Genomic DNA, 16,725 nt, shown 5'->3' on the forward strand with positions numbered 1-16,725 from the left:
TGTTTAGCACTGCAAATATTCTGCAAAGCACAATCCGGGCAGTGTAAACATCAGAAAAAATGTCTGCTTCACATGCCAAAATATTTTTGAACATTTCTAGTCCAGCAAAATGGCATTAGTTCGAATAGGCAATATCCCAATTAATCAGAAAACAAAATTCGACATAAAAGCAAAATACAATGTGAGATATCGGAAATAAAAGCTAAAAATGCCAGCAACACTCGGACAGCATTTGTGGAGAAATAAAATAAGTTAACGTTTCAGATGAATGACCTTTCAGCAAAACTGGAATAAGTTGGCAATGCAACTGCTTTGGGAACATATTGGGAAGGAAGGGAAGAATTAAAGGGAAGGTCTGTGAGAGGGTGGAAGGCGAGAGATTAAATGACAAAAAAGGATGATGGTGCAAGGAGACAATAATGGGGCAAGAAACAAAGGATGGGTCTGGATATGAAATTAAGACTTCTGAGGGTGATCCCAGACTGAAAAAAGCTGGGGGGGGGGGGGTTGCAGAATCATTACTAACAGCTGCTGTCATTTGGTTGTACAGAACTTGAGCATTGCGGAGAATAAATACATTGTTGATGCTTTTAGTCTTGCACGCATCAGGACAATTCACATGAATACCGCAGCCCGTCACTATCAGCCCTGAAACGTGCCCAGTCTATCTCCGAATATGCTGGAAGGCCAAGGTATCTCATGGTAGCACAGTGGTTAGCACTGTTGCTTCACAGCGCCAGGATCCCAGGTTCGATTCCCAGCTTGGATCACTGTCTGAATGGAGTCTGCACGTTCTCCCTGTGTCTGCATGGGTTTCCTCCGGGTGCTCCGGTTTCCTCCCACAAGTCCCAAAAGACGTGCGGTTAGGTGAATTGGACATTCTGAATTCTCCCCGTGTACCTGAACAGGCGCCGGAATGTGGCGGCTAGGGGCTTTTCACAGTAACTTCATTGCAGTGTTAATGCAAGCCTACTTGTGACAATAAAGATTATTATATTTGAGCAACAGGTGAAGCTAGCCATTTTAGACTTCTACCCATGAGTGATATTCATCAGTCAGAAAATGCTGCTGTCAAGTCAAAAATAAATTTCACAGAAACCTCATTGCAGTGTTAATTTAAGCCTACTTGTGAAAATAATAAAGATTATTGTTATACCTATCTCACAGAGTAATATGGTATAGAAATTTCATTCCCAGTGTGATGCCAGATATGTAGGCCATCCATTGAAAAGACTGGCAGATTGTGTGGAACAGCATTTCCCTTCCACTGTTCGTAACAGGCAAGGGTACAGATCATACCCAGCCAGCCGTGCTTGCAAAACTCAAAACACAGTGTCCGTCATTAGATGTGATTCCGTGATTGGACAACATTTGCTAAATCATCATCCGTGAAAAATGTGAACAGTGTCAGAGGGGCCCGGCCAACCACACCCACATGTTCTGGGCTTGTCCCAAACTTGCTGGGTTCTGGGTGGCCTTTTCCAGGGCAATGTCCAAAGTTCTGGCAGTGAGGGTGAAGCCATACCCAATGGTGGCACTCTTCGGGGTATCGGAGCAGCCAGAGCTACACATGGGGAAGAGGGCCGACGCCCTAGCTTTCGCTTCCCTAATCGCACGCCGGAGAATCCTGCTTGGCTGGTGATCAGCAACACCACCCACAGCTGCAGACTGGCTCGCTGACCTCTCGGAATTTCTCCATCTGGAGAAGATTAAATACGCCAGAGGGTCGCAAGAATTCTTCCTAAATGCATGGGGGCAGTTTGTCGGCATGTTCCAGAACCTGTTTGAGGCCAACAACGAGCAAGATGGGGAAACGTGAACAATTGTGAAAAAAAAAGGGAGAGGATAAAGAAATATAAAGACAAAGGGGAGATCATAGGAATGCGCGACGGGGTGCGGGGGGGGGGGGGGGGGGGGGGGGAGAAGGCTGGAAAGACACAAAAGGGAACAGTGCAAGGGAGGGGGCAACCCATCCCCCACCACCCCTAATCACAGGGGAAACACAGCCAAAGTCAACAGGGGAAGAAGAGGGGGAGGGGGGGGGAGGGAAGAGAAGGATGGGGAGAGAACAGGGCAGACAAGTGGGGGGGGGGGGGGGGAAGGGCCACACGCCGAGCCAGAGGACGGCAGAATGTAAATAGGGTAAATTAAGGGAAGGTCAAGACAAATACAGTAAATAAACAATGTATATAACTGTTTAGAAATTTTGAAAATGCCAAGAAAAGGATTTTTAAAAATTAAATTTTAAAAATCATCAGTGTGCCAAGAATTACATTGACAACCAATTTAAAGTGGCCAGTTGAACTCACAGTGTGGCATGTGTGCCTGTACTGGAATCTATATATATTAATACACAGGCCGTGTCCTTTGTAGGCAGAAAAAACATATAAATACACACTACACCTGTTTTAGCTAAACAAAATAAGTGACAGCCATTTACTGGTTCATTCCTCAGGACAATGCCATAACCGTTAAGGTGCGTGGTTTAAATTTCAAACAATTCTTGGCGGTTAACTGTCAGTCACCATCAACTGGAGCATTCTCAACCGCAAAGCCACTTCCACTCAGGATCCACTTGCCAACCAATTGGCACTCTCTTTTCATACAGTATAAATTTATTGTTTTCCCTTACATTGACATCCTTGAGAATTGTCCCAACGAGTGCAAGACAAAAAGCTTTGACAAAATGTCTCTTTTTTTTCAAGCAACAGCTGTGGTCAGAAAAAAATTTTTTAAACGGTGCCTCTGATCAGAAATCACTGAATTCAACAACTCCAGGAGATCGTAAAGTGCCTAATTGAGAGAAAATGTGGTGTTCCTAGAGTTTATATTGAGCTTTGCTGGAACAGTTCACAAGGTTGGAAGAGTGTACTGGGCCAAGGAAAGAGGGTAAAGTGAGAGTGGGTCAGAGAATTAAAATAACAACCAACCAGAACCTAAGGGTCAGACTGTGAATTGAACAGAAAGTTCTGCAAAACGGTCACCCAATCCGTATTTGGTCTCCCCAATGTTTGTGACGTCAGCATCATAAGCAGCAATTGTAGTGTAGCAAATTGAAATTGGTACATGTAAATTGCGGAGGCATCTGACACACACCCCACACATGGCTACTATTTGGGGGTTTTCAGATTCATGGTAGCTTACAGGCCAATCCTTCCAGGTACTGTGAAAGATTTTTTAAAATCTGGCACATGCAGAGAACAGTGACACATTCATCACAATCAACAGCAAAAGCACAAATGAGAAAAATTAAGTTATTGTGCTACCTCACATTGTTTGCAAATCTGCTGGTAGAACACTTCTCAATCAAGGGCCCAAGCAGTAGTCGAGTTCAAGATGATATCCACAGTTAATGTTACCTCCCTGATTCAATCTCTGCCACTGTAATGGCATCGCAGAAAGTGATGCTGTTTTTAACCAGTCCCACGCTGTATTTCACACAAACTCGAAACATGCATAGCTTCCGGTGGCAGCACGTAGGAGGACGTCGCACGTTGGGTGGCTCCTGCTCGAGCTTAATTTTTTTAACATTTAATGTCCTGGGGCAAATGTTTTGACAGTGGAGTGCAGAAAGACATAAGGAAGGAGGGGGATGTCAAAAAAACCAAAAGAAAGCCGCCGTGAAGAGGGGAGCTAGTGAAGGTTCACCGTCGAGCGAAAGGGTCAGCTTGGTAGCTGGAAAGCTGGCAGAGGCTAGGTCACTGGGTGGGGCCACACTGTTTATGGCAGAAAAGATGACTGAGGTGATGGCTTTGAGAAACAGTTTGCAAAGCACATGGAGATGCTGAGGAACAAGATGATGGTGGAGGAGGAGTTTGCCCCAGTGAGGTTGGCTGTGCAAAGGACTTTGGCTGAGGTGCAGGAGCAGGGTGAGAAAATGAAGGGAGTGGAGGAAATCATGTTGCAACACAGCAATTAGCTCACCACGATGAGTGAGGAGCTGCAGAGGGTGGTCGAGGTCAACAAAGGGCTGCGAGTTAAATTGGAAGAGCTAGAAAACAGGTCGAGGCGGTAAAACCTGAGGATCGGGGGCCTGCCCGAAGGGGTGGAGGGCCCAATGCTGACTGAGTACTTTGCCAAGATGTTGGTGGAGCTGGTGGGAGGAGGAGAGGATCCCTCCTGGTACGAACTGGATCGGGCTCATCGGTTATTGAGGCCTAAACCAAAGAGGAATGAGCCGCCAAGAGCAGTGATTGTTTGCTTCCACAGGCACCATGTGAAAGAGAATGTCCCGAGTTGGGCAAAGCAGAAGTGGGAGGTGCATTGGGCTGGAGCTGGTGTATGAATTTACCAGGATTTAACTGTGGAGCTGGCGAGGAAGCGGACGGTCTTCGACCGAGTGAAGACTGCACTGTATAAATAGTGGGGTGCAGTTCAGTGCAGTATTCCCAGCTAAGTTGAGGGTGACCAACAACTCCAGAAACTTTTATTTCAAGACGGTGAAAGCGGCGGTGGCGTTTGTGAAGGCAGAAGGACTGGGGCAGAAGTGAGGAATGGGACTGAGGATGGTCTTGGACCGAGTGGAGGATGATAGAAGAGTGTATATAGTTCAATTTTTTGTTTCATGTTGTTAAATGGGTAGAGTTAAATGGATAAGATGAGACTGGTTTTTTTTTTGTAACAAGATTTTCTGGGGTTTGTATGTTTGCATTGTATTTGTCTGTTTGAAGAGTATTTTCTTGTTGTTTCCCTGGGACCGGGTGGGGGGAGGGGAGTGGGACCTGGGCAGGGTCCCCCACTAGCAAGCTTAAGTCGGCTAGTGAACAGAGGTGTGATGGGGAGGGACTGCAGACATTGGAGCCTGGTGAACAGGTTTCAATGGAGAGACCCCCGGTTAGGTTAGTTACGTAGAACGTGAGGGGGTTGAGGGGCAGTGAAGAGGTTGAGGGTGTTTGCGCGCTTAAAAAGTTTAAAGGCTGATGTGGTTATGTTACAGGAGACTCATCGGAGGGTGAAGGATCAGATGAGTCTTGGGAAGGGCTCAGTAAGCCAAGTGTTTAATTCGGGTTTGGCAGTAGGGCGCAGGGGTAGCGGTTTTGGTCAATAAGAGAGTGAGGTTCCAGATGGAGAAGGTTGTGGACCAGGGACATTGGAAGGAAAGTTGGTGACGTTAGTAAGTGTGTATGGCCCTAACTGGGATGATGCAAGGTTTATGAGGAAGGTGTTTGGGGCCATTCTGGACTTGGATTTGCACAAGCGAATAGTGAGTGGGGATTGGAACTTGGTGCAGGAGCGAAGGCTGGACAGGTCACAGCCACGCTTGCTGGCCCAGTTTTTGGTGGTGGTGGTGGTTTGGGGGGGGGGGGGGGGGGGGAAGTTCTTGCACCCGATGGGGTGGGAGTATTAGTTTTTCTCCTCAGTCCACAAGGTTTATTGGAGGTTAGAAGGCGCTATTGGCTGGGTATTCGGCGATAGCTATTTCGGATCATACACTGCATTGGGTGGACATGGTCTTGGAGAAGTGTAGAGAACGGAGTGGAGATTAGATTTTTGTGAGAAGACATCCAGTTGCGGCTATGCGGAGCTAAGCCGCACATTCAGCAGCTCCCGCCAGGAACTTTTGGGCTCTTTTTAGGGCCCCCAGCGGTACTTTTTCGACGGTTCTCGACGTGGGAAGGAGTCAGCAGCATTTCCCCAGCAGTATATGGCCTGGACCAGGAGTGGGGCGAGCAAGAGAGCGGTGGCAGCGCCAAAGCAAAAGCGAGGGAAGAAGCACAAGATGGCAGCCGGCGGAGACCAAGAGGCATGGAGGCAGTGGGCGCAGGAGCAGCAGGAGACTCTCCAGCGCTGTTTCCGGGAGCTCAAAGCGGAGCTGCTAGAGCCGCTGAAGGCTTCCATCAACAAGCTGCTGGAGACTCAGACAGCCCAGGGAGTGGCAATCCGGGAGATCTGACAACAAGCCTCTGAAAGAGAGGATGAGGCCTCAGCCCTCGCAGTAAAGGTGGAGATGCATGAGGCACTCCATAAAAAATGGCAGGAGCGGTTCGTAGAGATGGAGAAACGGTCGAGGCGGAACAATTTGTGGATCCTGGGCCTTCCAGAAGGGCTGGAGGGGTCAGACATGGGGGCCTACATGGTCGTCCTCCTGAATTCGCTGATGGGAGCTGGAGGGGCCCCACAGAATACTGGCAAGAAAGCCCAAGCCGAATGAGCCGCCACGGGCGGTGCTGGTGCGGTTCCACCGGTTCGCTGACCGGGAGTGTGCGCTCAGGTGGCCAAGAAGGAGCGGAGTAGCAGGTGGGAGAACGATGTGGTACGGATCTACCAGAACTGGAGTGCGGAGGTGGCTAAGCGGAGGGCCGGGTACAACCGGAATGAAGGCGGTGCTGCACAGAAAAAGAGTGAAGTTCAGCATGTTGCAGCCGACGCGTTTGTGGGTCACCTACAAGGACCGACACTTTTACTTCGAGTCCCCGGAGGAGGCTTGGGCCTTTGTGCAGGCCGAGAAGTTGGACTCAAACTGAGGGTTGGGTGCGGGGGTTTGTATGTAACGGTGTTATTTTCTGAGGGGGGGTTTTCTGTTTAATGCTGGTTCTGTGTCATTTTCAGGGCGGGTGGGGCACTGTCTTTTTGCGTGGGTTCGGTGGATGGGTTAGAGGAGGGGGATAGACTTGCAGTGTGGGGAGCTGATGGTGATAAGGGGGGCTGGGCCGACAATGGGAGCTGCTTTAGAGGAGGCGGGGTCGGGCAAGTGGAAAGCGCGGGGTCTGGGGAGGAGAAAGCGGATTTGGCAAGGTGGGATGATTGACCCCCTCTGTCACTGGTAGGTCGGGTGCAGGTGATTAAAATGAACGTCCTGTTGCGATTTTTGTTTTTATTCCAATGCCTGCCAGTCTTTTTGCCGAAGAGCGTTTTTCAAGGAAGTGGATCACCTTGTTTATTTAGGAAGGAGGAGGGAAGAGGGGGTAACCAGGGTTAGGAAGTTAGTTCTGCAGAAAGGGGGACAAGCAGGAGGGTTGGGCCTCCCGAATTCACTATATTACAATTGGGGGGGGGGAAAGAGAGAGCGAGAGAGCGAGAGAGAAAAAGAGTCCAGTGGGTTAGAATGGAGGAGAGTTTGTGCAGGGGGTCGGGTTGAGGCCATTGGCAATAGCGCCGCTCCCGATGGACTTGTGTCAATACTCTGCGAGTTCAGTGGTGTTGGCAACGCTGAAGATTTGGAGGCAATTGAGGCAGCTCTTTTAGTTGGGGGCTGGGTCGGGGAAGATGCCAATTTGTGGAACCATAGGTTTGATCCAGGAAAGTTGGGCAGGAGGTTTTGGAGATGAGAGCAGTGGGGCATCAGGGTATTAAAAGACCTGTGCCTGGGAGGTTGTTTTGCGAGACTGGAAGAGTTGAGGGAGATGTATGGGCTGGGGCAAGGTAAAGGGTTTAGGTACCTGCAGCTCCGGGACTTTGCTAGGAAGGAAGTTCAGAGCTTCCTGATAGCCCCGCACCCCTCGTTGTTGGAAGAGGTACTGGCAGCAAGTGGAACAGGGAAGGGGGTGGTGTTGCTAATTTACAGGGTGAGGATGGGGTCTCCATTGAAGGGATTAAATGGGAGGAGGACGATCTGTGGTATAACGTGCTCAGGAGAGTAAACTCCTCAACCTCGTGCGCAAGGCTGGGGCTGATACAGCTGAAGGTCGTGTATAGGACGCACCTCACGAGGGCGAGGATGAGCTGACTCTCTGAAGCAGTGGAGGATGAATGAATGTGAGAGGAGCCCCGCAAACCATGATCATATGTTTTGGTCCTGCCCGAAGCTGGAGAAGTATTGGAGGGAGGTTTTCAAGGTTAACCCGGGTGTAGTGCACGTGAGCTTGGAACCAGGCCCTCCAGAAGCCATTTCAGGGTGTTGGACCGGCCACAGCTGCAGGCAGGTGCGAGCACAGATGTTTTAGCCTTCACCTTGCTGATTGGCAGGAGGCGGGTCCTGTTGGAGTGGAGGTCAGCTTCTCCGCCCTGTGCCATGGCTTTGCGGGAGGTGTACTGCAATTTCTAACTCTCGCGAAGGTGAAGTTTGAGCTGAGGGGTATGAAGGAAGGTTTCTACAATTCATGAGGACTGTTTATCATTCATTTTCAAGAATTAGTTGCCATCGAACATGGGGGGGGGGGGGGTATTCTTGGTTTTGAGTACGCTGTTTATGGGATGACTGTTAATTTTCTTTTGCTTTTTACTTGGAATGTATGTGTGATGTTTGGGTTTGTATATTGAAGGCAATGTTGTTTAGGGGATCGGTACTGTATTTGTTTTTTGTTGGTTTTCGTTTGTTGATTATTTGATGAAAATGTGAAAAATTAGGAGAATTAAGAGATTTTTTTTAAAAATCAATGCATTAGAGGATAGGTCGAGTATTACCAAACAACCAGCTCTGAAAGTACACAGTCTAAAATATTCTACTTTCTTTTCAAGTGTGTGGAACTTTATTCTGGGCCCCTACTCAAGGTTGCCCCTAGCTATCCCATATTCCAAACAACATTCCTGTCCTTGTGCAAATGTATCCAGCATCTCTGACAATTGCAGCCCGATTTAGAACTCACCATCTGTTGAATCCCAGCAGCAAGCCAACAATAGGGCATGGGGTGGTTGCTATGATTCATCCCATGGCAAGTGCATTCCATGGCACAAAGAAATGTTACAACACACAATGCCATGGAAGGCAGGCAATTTTTTCACCCGATTTACATTGTACAATTTCAATGAGGGCAGAGATAACGCACAAGGCAGACAATGTTGATCAGTTCAATTTAATTCTCAGATAAATTCAGGTATATAGCTTAGTGATATAGATGTCAATACCTGGGTTTGAGAAGGCTTGAATGCAGCATCAAATGTCATCTGTAGGCAATCCAAAAAAGGTTGAATTTTATATAGTCCATGTGTTGTGTGGCTGGAACGAAATGCTACAATATGGAAGTACTTCAAGATCTTTTCAAACCTGGCTTGTGTCATCATCAGTGCAATGCTCTGGTTGCTATAAAACCCACCGCTCCATATGCTGAGGACAGATTCACAGTGGTGAACGCTAGTGGAGATCACATACCCCAAAAAGGTTTTCATCTCTGGAAGACTAACATCAGTCCAACCTTCATCACAACCAAATCTTTCTTGGTACTTTTTGGCATACATGTTTGTTTGAACAACCATATTCCTTATAACATTATCAGGGACAAAGAGCTGAAAGAAGTCAATTGCACTTGCATTTAGTGGCATCTGATGTACAGGACCTGCGGCAGGAAAAAGCAAAAAGTGGTTTGGTTACTTCTCTGTGAAACGTGTAAAAATCTGTAACTACTTGCATGAGTACAATCATCAGTAACAAAAGGAATAGGGCACTTTTGGATTTTGTCAAACAATAAAACATTTGCACCACTTTACTTATAATAGACCATCTTACTTTAGGTTGGTTACAGGTCTCTTTTTTTTATAACTTAAAGTGCCCAATTCTCTTTTTTTCCATTAAAGGGGCAATTTAGCATGGCCAATCCACCTACCCTGCACATTGTTGGGTTGTGGGGGTGAGACCCATGCAGACACAGGGAGAATGTGCAAACTTCGCACGGACAGAATCAAACCTGGGTCTTCAATGCTGTGAAACAGCAGTGCTAACCACTGCACCACAGGGTTGACCTTCAGATCTGCCTTCTTAGCTTTAGGACAACTGTTGTCATGCGAGATGTTGCCAATATTTAGATCATGGTTCATGAGTTTTAGTGTATGACTTTTAGCTTCAGCAAATCTTAACTGTAGAAAATGGGATTAATGCAACTAAAGCAAGCTTGAAGTCCATTACACTCAAAAGGTTGTGGCCCACGTTGACAGAAATTAGTAAGAAGTCTTACAACACCAGGTTAAAGTCCAACAGGTTTGTTTCAAACACTAGCTTTCGGAGCACTGCTCCTTCCTCAGGTGAATCTAGCCTAGGATTCACCCGAGGAAGGAGCAGTGCTCCGAAAGCTAGCGTTTGAAACAAACCTGTTGGACTTTAACCTGGTGTTGTAAGACTTCTTACTGTGCTCACCCCAGTCCAATGCCGGCATCTCCACATCATGACAGAAATTAAGAGCTAGAAAGGCAAGATCATAAAACCTCAGATGGACTTGCTTAAAGAACTGGGGGCGTGATATCTGCAATACTTGCAAGAAGTGCAGTTCAGGGAGAAGTTTCATTTTCGTAATTAGAACCAACTTGACAGAGCGAAGGAACGCAGTTCAAAAATAAGGGGTCACTTATTTAAGACAAGAGTTGAGAAGACATTTCTTTCTCTCAAGAGTCATGAATCTTTGGAACTCTCTCCCCCAGAGGGCAGCGGAGACAAGGTCATTGAATATTTTTAAGGCGGAGGTAGATAGATTTTTAAATTGACAAGGGACTCAAAGCTCTCCAGGGCTAGGCAGAATGAGGAGTTGAGGCCACAATCAGATCAACCATGACTTACTGAATGGCAAGGCAAGCACAAGAGGCTAAATGCCCTATTCCAGTTCCAGATTTGAATGCTCACATGTATGTTCATGTATTAGTTTAAAAGCATTGAGTAAGCCATGAAAGGTTGCAAAACCCATTTACTTTATCAGATCAAAGAAATAAATTGCAAATGAGGGATAATTAATTTAAGAGTCAGTCTGAGGCCAGCCCAGAGCAGGCTACATTTTCATTGAGATGGATGGAGTCTAAAGAGGTTCTCTAGTTTCAATTTATCTCTGTTTCCTGGGAGGGTTTTTTGAGTTGAAGTTTGGACCTCGTGTGATTTGCAACTCACTGAGAGAAGACAGCCAAAGTAAATGAGTTAGCTAGGTCTGCACTGTACGCAGGGTTTTTAAAAAAAATTATCATTGACTGTGTAGCATGCAGGTAAGGCTTAATCTCAGTTTGAATTTTGTGAGGGCACAAAAGCAGGGAGATTGTGTAGTTTGAAACTGGTGGAAGAACTTAGTGGTCCTCCACAGAGTCTGCACCAAACAGATTAGCTTGGAAGGATTAACAAGTAACCTGAACAAGGAGTTGAAATATTCTCAGCCAACAGATTGCAAATTTAGGTTTTGCCACTGAGAATCGATGGAGCTGAGGAGAATTCTCCAGAGCAGTGCAGCACACTTATGGCTGGTCCCTACAAAAGTACATAACTAAGATTGATATATCTTATGAGAGTAAACTGAAGAGCACAACATATGTAATTATAAACCATATTAAGTTAATAATAATAATCGCTTATTGTCACAAGTAGGCTTCAATGAAGTTACTGTGAAAAGCCCCTAGTCACCACAGTCTGACGCCTGTTCGGGGAGGCCAGTTTAATTCTATAATAAACGATTACATTTGCGTATTAAAAAGTGAAATGTTGTGGTGTTTTGGTTATAACAAGGTGTTCGGACTTCTATTTGAGTGTTAATAGTCCTTAACTGGATCGTAATGCGGAGTGTTCTCCCGCTCTTATTTCACAATGTTCTGGATAATGTGCAGACTACCTTCAGTTCTGGGCACCGCTCATCCGGGAGGCTTTATTGGCCTTGGAGTGGGTGCAGATTCACCAGAAAGCTACCAGGTTTAAAAGGGTTACATTTGGAGGAAAGGTTGAATACTGCTGTATCCTCCCTTATTGAAGATTAAGATGTGATATAATTTGAGGTTTTTAAAATGATTAAAGGAGTTGATACAGTAGAGGGGGGAGAAAAAAAAGAGTTAGACTAATCAAGAGTAGTGGCAGGAAGTACTTCCTCACACAAAGCAAAGTGGAAATGAAACATTTGGTTAGCTAAGTGTCAGTCTTGGCTTAACTGTTGCACTTTCACATGGAAGGCTTTGGGATCAAGTCCCACTCCAGGAACTTTAGCACAAAGCAAAATGTTGGCTCATCTTTCAGATGAGATGTTAAACAGAGGTCCCATCTGCTCTAAGATGGACTTAAAAGATTCCATGGTCTAATTTCGAACTGCAAGGGGAATGTTTCTGGTTTCTTGCCCAATAATTATCTCTCAATCAACAAAAGTAAAATAGGGTGCTTGCTATGCCCACATTGGTAATCACACTTCCTGTATTACAATTCTTCAAAAGTACTTAAATGGCTCTTAAGTGCTTTGGGACATCCTGAAGTCTTGAGCAGCACTATATAAATGCAGGTTGTTCTTTGAACAATGTCAGTGAATGTTGTAGAAACCACATTATTCAACGGCTTACATATCCAAGTAGAAAGGTGTGTGATTGTAATATGATGTGACTGGAGGAATGGAGAAGAGCAGCACAAGCTTTGGTGGCAATTGGGTTACACTATGCATAATCTTTATGCTTCACGGGGGCGGCACAATGGCACAGTGGTTAGCATTGCTGTCTCACACGGTTCAATCCAGGCCCTGGGTCACTGTCCTTGTCCATGTGAAATCTGCAGATTCTCCCCACATCTGCATGGGTCTTCACCCCACAACCCTAAAAGGTGTGAAGGATAGATGGATTGACCACACTAAACTGCCCTTTAATTGGAAAAAAAGAATTGGATACTCTAAATTTATTTTAACAAATTTAAAAAATAAAATTCAAAAATCTTTATGCTACACAAGTGAAACAATTCAATCAGTGTCTTTTAACGAGGTATTTTCATGGCTTACAGCGGTTAAATTGTGCCATTCCTCCAAGTCTTTATTCAGTTATCTAAAAAAGGCAAAATAATTGCAAAGAATTTACAGCACAGAAACAGGCCATCTTGCCTAACTGGTCCATGCTGGTGTTTCTGTTGCACATCAACATCCCCGCAACCATCCTTATCTTGCCCTACCAGCATAACCGTCTATTAATTTCCCTTAATGTACTTATAGTCCTTGCATATATGCTATCCGCCTCAACCAGTCAACGTGGTAATGATTTCTTTTTTTTTTAAATAAACAATTTTATTGAGGTAGTTTTTGGCTTTATAAACAGTTACAGACATCATCAGAAAGGAAGCAAAAAAGGCAAAAATGTGCAAACATCCACGTACTTTCAATACTTCCATCGTAACATATTGCACAAGCCCGCTCCCCTCCCACCGGTACTACCCGCCATATTTTCCCTCCTACTCTACTCTACCCCCCACCCCCCTCCCCCCACTGATGCTCACTCTCCCGCAAAGAAGTCAATAAATGGTTGCCACCTCCGGGTGAACCCCTGCACAGATCCCCTCAAGGCGAACTTAATTTTTTCCATCCCAGGAAACTCGACATGTCCGCAAGCCACCACTCCGTCTTCGGGGGCTTTGAGTCCCTCCACGCCAATAATATTCGTCGCCGGGCTATCAGGGAAGCAAAGGCCAGCACATCGGCCTCTTTCTCCCCCTGGACCCCCGGGTCTTCCGAAACCCCAAAAATTGCCACCCCTTGACTCATCACCACCCTTGTTTTTAGCACCTGGGACATGACCCCCGCAAATCCCTCCCAGTACCCCCTCAGCTCAGGGCATGCCCAAACATTGTGAGCATGGTTCACTGGTCCACCTAGCGCATTCGTCCTCTATCCCGAAAAATTTGCTCATCCGAGCCACCGTCATATGGGCCCGGTGAACGACTTTAAATTGGATCAGCCCAAGTCTAGCACATGTCGCGGTCGAGTTTACCCTACTCAGGGCCTCTGCCCACAGCCCATCCTCCATTTCCCCGCCTATCTCCTCCTCCCATTTAAGTTTCAGTTCCTCTGTCTGGGACCCTTCCTCCCTCATGAGCACCTTATATATACCCGAGACTCTGCCCTCCCCTTCTTCCCTCCTAGAGACTATTCTGTCGAGGATCCCCATTGGCGGGAGGCGCAGGAAAGATGGGACCTGTCTATTAACAAAGTACCGCAACTGTATCTAAAATCATTTCCCCTTACCAACCCAAATTTCTCCTCCAAGCTCCTCAAACTCGCAAAGCTCCCTTCCAGGAACATATCACCCACCCTTCCCGCCCCTGCTCGCCGCCATACTCGGAACCCCCCATCCATACTGCTGGGGGCAAACCGATGATTGTCGCAGATTGGCGCCCAGACAGATGCCCCCATCTCCCCCACATGCCTCCTCCACTGGCCCCATATCCGCAGGGTCGCCACCACTACCGGGCTGGTGGTGTACTTGCCAGGCGGCAGCGGTAGAGGAGCCGTGACCAGGGCTTTCAAACTGGAGCTCCTGCACGAAGCCGCCTCCACCCGCTCCCAAATAGACCCCGTACCCACCATCCACTTCCTTATCATAGCGATGTTGGCCGCCCAGTAATAATTGACCAGACTCGGCAAAGCCAGCCCTCCCTCGCTGCGGTTCCTCTCCAACATCGCCTTCTTCACCCGCGGAGACTTTCCCGCCCAGACAAAGCTCATGATCAGCCCGTTAACTCTTTTGAAGAAGGACTGTGGGATAAAGATCGGGAGGCACTGAAAAATAAACAAAAATCGAGGGAGGATTGTCATCTTTACAGTCTGCACCCTCCCTGCCAGCGAGAGTGCATCCCATCTCCGAAACTCTCCCTTCATTTGCTCCACCACCCTGGCCAAATTTAACTTATGCAGCCTGCCCCAGTCTCGTGCCACCTGGATTCCCAAATACCGGAAATTTTCCTCAACCAGCCTAAACGGTAGCCCTCTCAATCTGTTCTCCTGGCCCCTTGCCTGGACCACAAACATTTCACTCTTGACCGTATTTAATTTGTATCCTGAGAACTGGCCGAACTCCCTCAGCATTCCCAGTATAGTTCCCATCCCGGCCACTGGGTCCGACACGTACAGGAGCAGGTCGTCTGCATAAAGAGAAACCCTGTGTTCAACCCCGCCCCTCACCATCCCCTTCCAACCCTCTGCGGCTCTCAGCGCAATCGCCAGCGGCTCTAAGGCCAGCGCAAACAGCAGCGGGGAGAGCGGGCAGCCCTGTCTGGTCCCGCTGTACAACCTAAAGTACTCCGACACTTCTCTATTAGTCCTGACGTGGCCCTCGGGGCCTGATATAATAATTTGATCCAATCCACCAATCCCTCCCCGAACCCAAACCGTCCGAGCACCTCCCATAGATAGTCCCACTCCACCCGGTCAAAGGCCTTCTCGGCGTCCATTGCCACCACTACCTCCACCTCTCTACCCGCCGGGGGCATCATTATCACATTGAGCAATCTCCTCAGATTGGCCGCCAGCTGCCTACCTTTCACGAACCCCGTTTGATCCTCCCCAATCACCTCCGGTACACAGTCCTCCATTCTACCCGCCAGTACCTTTGTCATTCACCTGCAGGTAATTTTTTATACATTTCCGAAGCCTCTCGCAGATCCCCTCCTCCAACAGCAGTCCCACATCTAGCCTCCATTGCGGGCGTTGATAGCTCGCTCCCCCGAACTGCAGGTCCACCCAATGCGGGGCATGGTCTGAAATGGTAATTGCTGAGTATTCCGTGTTCTTTACCTCCCCCATACAGTCCCTGCTTAGTACAAAGAAATCTATCCTGGAATATACTTTATGGACGTGCGAGTAAAACGAGTAGCCCCTTCCTGTTGGCTGTCCCTCTCTCCAGGAGTCCACTGCCCCCATTTGCTCCATAATCCCTTTCAGCTCCCTTGCCATTGCTGAGAGTCTACCCGTTCTGGGACATGACCGATCCAAAGTCGGGTCAAGGCCCATGTTAAAGTCCCCTCCCATTATTAGCCTGCGAGAATCCAAGTCCGGGATCTTCCCCAGCACTCTTTTAATGAAGTCCACGTCATCCCAGTTCGGGGCATATATATTCACCAGCACCACTCTTCTCCCCTCCAGTCTGCCCCGTACCATCAGGTATCTGCCCCCCCGTCTGCGGATATGCCCTCTGCCTCAAATTGCATGCGCTTGTTGATCATGATTGCCACCCCTCTGGACTTCGAGTCCAAGACCTGGCTAATCCAGCCCTTCCTTAGCCTGGTCTGGTCTGACACTTTCAGATGTGTCTCCTGCAACATAATTACGTCCGCCCTCAGGGCCCGCAAGTGCGCGAACACCCGCGCCCTCTTAACCGGCCCATTCAGTCCCTTAACGTTCCAGATGATCAGCCTGGTCGGGGGGCACATCCCACCCCCCCCACCCCGCCGGTCAGTCATAGCCTTTCTCGGGCCGGCCCCTGACCCGTGCGTCGCGCCATTCCTGGCCCGCCCTTTGGCTGCCTCCACCCTTGACCTACTTTCCAGTGCCTATTTCAAGTCCCTCTCCAGTCAGCAGAACAACCCCCCCTCCCCTAACCCCATCCCCCGATACCCCCACCCCTGCCATCTACTGGCTGTAACTTCCCCCCCCCCCCATCTGACTTCCTTGACTAGCCAATCTGCTAGCCCGGTGACTCAACACTCCGGCGCCTTCCTGTCCCATTCCCCTTGTTTCCCCGTCCTCCTCCCCACCCACTGGGGCAAGCCGGCTCCAGTGTCTTCCGCGAGCTGCACAAAAAGCACAAACCAGCCCAAACAGGAAAAAAAAAAGAGAGAAAAAAAACCACAGAAAAAAGAGAAAAAGCACATAAATGTCCATGAACAAAGGAAAGGGTCTCAAATGTTCCGCTTGGCCCCCTTGGCCCAGCAAACCGTTGAGCAGCAGTCCAGGCACATTCGGCGTTCCTTCCCACAGAAATCCTCGGGCCCTAACTCGCGTCCTTGGGGCCTCCTTTCGGGACCAGCCCCAGGTCCCTCACAAAATCCATCGCTTCTTCGGGCTCGGAGAAGTAGTGGTGTTGACCCTGGTGCGTGACCCATAGCCGAGCTGGGAACAGCAGACCAAACTTCACGTGCTTCTTGAACAGCACCTC

The 16,725-nt window shown here is 48.1% G+C and overlaps 1 protein-coding gene across 1 annotated transcript in view; it reads right to left on the reverse strand.

Annotated features, from left to right (window-relative positions):
* The window catches only part of pgbd5 (piggyBac transposable element derived 5), an 86,344-nt gene that overhangs the window by 58,028 nt on the left and 11,591 nt on the right, over positions 1–16,725 (reverse strand). The window contains exon 2 of the mRNA XM_038800614.1: positions 8,785–9,212. Within this exon, the coding sequence (XP_038656542.1) occupies positions 8,785–9,212 (428 nt within the window). The remainder of the gene's footprint in view (positions 1–8,784; positions 9,213–16,725) is intronic.

The sequence above is a fragment of the Scyliorhinus canicula genome, chromosome 6 (assembly GCF_902713615.1).
Source record: "Scyliorhinus canicula chromosome 6, sScyCan1.1, whole genome shotgun sequence".
NCBI lineage: Eukaryota > Metazoa > Chordata > Chondrichthyes > Carcharhiniformes > Scyliorhinidae > Scyliorhinus > Scyliorhinus canicula.